Source organism: Solanum pennellii, chromosome 11 (genome assembly GCF_001406875.1).
Source record: "Solanum pennellii chromosome 11, SPENNV200".
Taxonomy (NCBI): Eukaryota; Viridiplantae; Streptophyta; class Magnoliopsida; order Solanales; family Solanaceae; genus Solanum; species Solanum pennellii.
In genome coordinates this window covers 61,589,028-61,594,855 of record NC_028647.1, presented here as the reverse complement: position 1 = coordinate 61,594,855, position 5,828 = coordinate 61,589,028, and the positions used below count along the sequence as shown (strand labels likewise).

Below are 5,828 nucleotides of genomic sequence, written 5' to 3'. Positions count from 1 at the left end.
CATCCAAGATATGGGTACAATAATATCATGTAATGTTGTATGTATAACCAATGTACCGATGGATTGGGCTTGATATTTTTTGTCCCACCGAAATAATGGATCAACTTAATCTGTCTCGTCAATTTCAAAACACATATGGGGAACTAGCCGAACCATATTGAGGTAGGCCGGATGGATTGGCCAGCCGCCCATATTGACAGCTCTCGCTACTGAAAATTATGTTGATTTTAGTTGGACGAAAAAAGGTACTATGACTTTTGATTGTAACAAAAACTTATTGTGTGTTTAATTTTATTAACTTAAAAAATACTTTTTTTCCTATTTTTGTATGTGTTTAGTAAATATTAAAGGTTCTTATAAGTTAAAAGAGTTGGCATAAATATAGAAAAACTAGAAAATTAGATCGAAATAAACTAATTTGATTATTAATTTTTTTTGTTAGATCGCAATGTGTTTTTTTAATTTAAAAATCGATTTTTTAATTTGATGTTCAATATAAGGATTTCGATATTTCGATGCGCCAAAGAACCAAACTTTTATAAATTAATTTTTTAAAAGAACCAATCTTTTGGTTCCCATCCCAACAATTCCTCAACCAAAAAACCAAAAGTCAACTAGCAGAACAGCCATCCAGCAACAAATCAAAGCAATAGATTTGCAATTCAGATAATTAACTTCAAATACTAACAAATATTTTTGTCGATATATATCACGTAAAGGAATCATCTTCGTCCTTATTTTTTCTCAAACAGTAGTTAGAGATAAAATGTTCTTAATAAAGATAACTATGGACTTTTCAGCACAATCGGTGTTCCATGATGAGACATACCATGAGTTATGGTTTTTAATTTTGTCTTATTCTTTAATTTGGTCTTCCTTATTTTTACTTCACACCTTAAAAAATTGTATGAATGACATCGATTCGATTAGAGTCAAATCGAATCGAAGTTGAAAAAATTGAATCGATTTGATGTACACTTTTTCAAAAATCGATTAATCAAGTCAATTAATAAAACCAAATGATCAATCAGGTTTCTAAACAATTTTCAATTAATCAAACTCAAAGCAGATATCGAACACAAGTGACAAATCCAAAAAGAGAAATTGAACCACCAAATAGCCATCAGACAAAACTAATGGTGTAAAGACCATATGATTATAAAAGCAATAAGCACACTTGACTGTCAACAACAAAAAAACAGTTGGAATATAGCAGAAATATCACATATTTTGGTTCAAAAAGAACATAATATAGTAACTCAAAAAATGTATCAATGTTTATAAACTGTCTGATGTATTATTATATCTTCTTAGAGACCCCAAGCCTGAGTCTGAAATCTTCTTCCATTAGCGGAAGGCCATCGCGCAACTTCACTTTTGGTTCCCATCCTAACAATTCTTTCGCTTTTGTGATATCTGGTTTCCTTTGTCTTGGATCATCTGGTGTATTTTCCACCATTTTTATCTCAACTTTCGGACTGATAAGCTGCAAACACACGAAGGAGTATATGTGGTTTAAACAGAGTGATTTTCCAGCAGCGGAAATACAAGTTGTGGCAAAATCTAAGTACACAAAGAGCAGCTTCTTGAGAATATGTAATTACCTCCTTCACTAGTTCCGCAAGCTCAATCATGGTAAATTCACCTGTACAGGAAGATCGCCAGGAAATTAGATCAATGTAGTATTTCAAAACTGTAATTTAGCTTGAGCATGATATCGGGATTTATTCAATAAGTGCAGCACACATGTGTCAATTGATCTGGACTTTGGATTTGGCGAAAAGAATTACAAAAAATTATCAGACCCTTGCCTCCCATTAGAAATTGCACTCATCGAATAAAAATCTGATTATATCACACTCACCTGGGTTACCGATGTTGATTGGCCCAGTGTTATCACCTTCCATTAGACGGATAAGTCCATCAACCTTCAAAGTATTGAAGACGAGGGGGAAGAAAACATTAGGAGCAAACTCATATAGCAATAACGACTATGATAGTAGTTCATTGACATACCATATCAGAGACATAACAGAAACTGCGAGTCTGTGTCCCGGGAGCTTGAACAGTTAGTGGTTCATCCCTTTACAACAGAGAAAATCAGGAATGTTAGTTAAAAAGATTGGTATAATTAGGCGGGATATGGATCGACAGAGAGAAATTGGTGATTGAATATGCAAAACGGTTGAACAAAAGCAAAAGTCGATCATTACAGTTGACGAAGCTACTAATAATCATCACAAATGGACTAAGAAAACAATGGCCTACTTTGGAAATCACGGTCAACATATCATTAAGCATGTAGTTACATTTGTATATTCAGAGTGATGACAATCAAGAATGATCTTACCGAAGTGATTGAGCTATAAAGTTGCTGACCACACGCCCATCGTCAATATTCATACGAGGTCCATAAGTGTTGAAAATTCTAGCAATTCGTATTTCTGTTGCAAAATGCATAGATATCATGAATGCATCAGTGGAATATTGTGGACAACCTGAACAATATCAAAGGAACTACAAATTACCAATCCCATGCTGCCGGTGGTAGTCAAACATCAATGTCTCTGCCACACGCTTCCCCTCATCATAACAGCTTCGAACTCCTAAACACAACAACAGTGACATTGTTAGACATATGCTTCAACGAGATGCTCAAACGTTGACTTAGATACACTCATCAGATCAAAATCGGTGTTTGATTTCTAGTTTCGGATTCATATTATCCTTTTGCTTTACTACTAAACACTTAAACTTTTTGTAGAAGAATCTTCCTGTGATCAACGTGATTGAGTGAACCAAGTAGTCTAAAAGAGAATAGTAGTGAAACTTTAGTTGTTGAATCTCCAGATGCAATTCCGTATTATCCTCCAAGTTGGAGCAGATGTAAAAACATGATTAATACGCAGAAAACAACTTACAATATGGTGCCAGTGTTCATAAGTTGAAACAATGTTCGAGTTCGTGAGTTTTTCATGAAGTTCAAGAAGTAAGAGGACGTACCGATTGGGTTAACATTACCCCAGTAGCTCTCAGGTTGGGGATGCACAAGAGGATCACCGTAAACCTCTGAGGTTGACGTGAGCAGAATCCTACACACAATTACAGAAAGTGAGTAAAGTGAAAGTCAAAAAGATGAGGCCAAGAAGCATTTTAAATCTTCTAACCTTGCTCCGACACGCTTTGCTAAGCCCAACATATTCAGCGTGCCAATGACATTAGTCTTTATTGTCTGTCCGAAAAAAAGTAAAGAAAAAATGCATCAAAAACAAATTTTGTACTTCACCATATCTATTAACCTGCATGAACATAAAAGGTTTATTTCTATAGTTTACCAGAGATAACACAGTCCATCAGAATTTTATACTAGCCAAAGCCGAGAGGCTTATCAACAGAGGTTAAATTAGACAACAAAAAAAGATGCAGCATTGACAAAATAATATTCCCGTTTCTTCTTTATTTGGGGAACAACAGAAAATCGGTAAAATCAGAGAGCTTATGCAAGTAGTAATGAATAGAAATCATCACGATTCACTGATAGCTAAGATCGTACATACCTTAACAGCATTGTACTTATAGAAAATTGGAGAAGCAGGGCATGCGAGATGATAAATCTTATCAACTTCAACCAACAAGGGCTCTGTCACATCTACAAACAATAAACAAGTAACAGAAACAGTCACGCTTCTGATAATACAGTATAAAACAACATACGGGTGTCGACTCAACTGTTTGAACTGCTACAGTGTTGGGAGGTCAGAGTAGACAACTAAGATCTGACACTTACGTAGGAAGTTAGCTCTTCTACCGTCACCAGATTGCAGCAAAAACAAACCCAAACTAAAATCTACTTATCTTAATCATATTAGAAGTTAAAGTATTCAATTTCATTAAATGAAACAGTTACTATTACATAAAAAGATAAGATTTTTCTAGCCTGTATTCCCCTCGACTAGATGTTGAATACTCACAAAAAGTAGTCCATATATTAGCTAACTAGTATGTAAATGAAGTAAAGATGAGAGTATACCGTGGCGCCTAAGCTCAAATCTGGGATGACCAATCCATCTTTTCAGATTATCCTTTGAACCAGTGAAAAAGTTGTCCACAACAATAACCTGCACGGTGATAAAGAAAGAGCTTTAGATGCATAAGGGCATCATTCTATTACTCTACTACGCATTCACTCGGAAGGCTCATGAAAACAGAAGTAGTTTTTCCTCACACATAAGTCTATAAGGGGCTAAGGAATAAAAAATAGGATTATAAAAACAAATTGGCAAGGCAACAAAAAAAATCTAGAAGATACTGATGAACCGATAGATGATGCAAGACCGAACAAGTTACCTCATTTTTCTCATCCTCCATCAATTTGTCGACTAGGTGAGAACCAATAAATCCAGCTCCTCCAGTAACCAAAATTCTCATGTTAGGCTGCAACCAAGAATAGAATGTTTTAGCAAACGGGCAATAAGGATTAGAATTTAGAAGTAGGCAGAGCAGACCAAACATAGCATATGCGGTTTTACTATGGAATGATAGTGTTTGACTGATCAAAACCCTTTAGTACTGTGACTCCAGTAAAGCACATCGACACTCACTATTGCCGTGAGTGCCAACTTGCTAACTGAAAACATCAGAAGTTTCATCAAAAAAGAAACTATACAACTAGGATCAGGCCACATGGATGATTCTTAACTCGTAAAACAGAAGCACCAAAGCAAATATCAAATTCCTATCTCTAGGTCAAGTACACTAATCTTTCGTTTTCACAGATAAAGCTGATATCAAATCCACACTCGTTCTTTATTGATTCATAACTCCACACAAATATCAACTTCCGATTTTAAGACTAAAATAGTTGTTTGATTAGACCATATGGTCTATACCCTATACCACATATCTTCTCTTTTTCGGGGGGAAATTGGGGGTAGGGGTTTACAATGTAGGGAATCGAACCCTCACCAGGTAGTCAACCAACTAGCTACTACGATTTACCTATACCACATATCAAACACAATCAAAAGAACAAACTTGTTGTCAAGCCTATATGACAACTTCAACTCATAGGGTAAACATACATATGCAAAAAAATTACTAAAATTTCAACAAAAGCTCATAATTTCATAAGAACTTATCAAGTTAAAATTCTGAATCCGCCTCTACATTAAATTTACCTGAAAGAACTTTGAGAAGCGCAAAGGAGATGGAGTTGGAGGTGGCTTAGTTGTTGTTTGGTGATCTCCATTAGCAGAATTCTTCGCCATTGCTCACAAAAATCCTTCAATCAAATTAGTAATATATAAAACTAGCATTAGATCTCAATCAAAACCTTCTTAATCATAAAAAAACAGTAAAAATCAATCAAAACCTTCTAAATTAATTATTTCTAGCATCAATCTCAATCAAAACAATCAAATTAAACAAAAACACATAAACCTTAATCCAATTAAAATCATGTTATATACCAATTCATAAAACATACCTTATGCCAAAAAAAAAACTTTTTTTTTGCTCTGCAAGTTCTGTGACATGCAAAAAGAGATTATACATATTATATATATATATACAGACACATAAACACAAAATAAAAAATAAAATAAAAGAGATTTACTTGGCAAATAATAAAATAAATTGAAATAAGAATGCTTATAATTGACGAAACGTAAAGTTGAAAGAATAACATAAGAGTAGACCTTTAGAATATTGATTTTCAACAAAGTCAAAGCAAAAGTAAAAGAATATTTATTATTACCTTAGATGGGATTTTGCTAGAATTAAGGCTATTAATTAAGTGCGATGATAGTGGAATATAAATATTTATGAGT

The 5,828-nt window shown here is 34.2% G+C and overlaps 1 protein-coding gene across 1 annotated transcript; it reads right to left on the bottom strand.

Annotated features, from left to right (window-relative positions):
• Window positions 1-1,123: 1,123 nt before the first annotated feature.
• Window positions 1,124-5,531, bottom strand: LOC107003314 (UDP-glucuronic acid decarboxylase 6). Its single transcript, XM_015201623.2, has 13 exons — window positions 5,486-5,531; window positions 5,178-5,281; window positions 4,348-4,434; window positions 4,031-4,118; window positions 3,558-3,649; window positions 3,168-3,232; window positions 3,004-3,092; window positions 2,529-2,606; window positions 2,351-2,444; window positions 2,017-2,083; window positions 1,865-1,928; window positions 1,605-1,645; window positions 1,124-1,486 (listed from the first exon to the last, which is right to left on the bottom strand). Exons 2-13 carry the CDS (start codon window positions 5,265-5,267, stop codon window positions 1,301-1,303), a joined length of 1,041 nt encoding a protein of 346 aa, XP_015057109.1. The 5' UTR covers window positions 5,268-5,281; window positions 5,486-5,531; the 3' UTR covers window positions 1,124-1,300.
• Window positions 5,532-5,828: the final 297 nt, after the last annotated feature.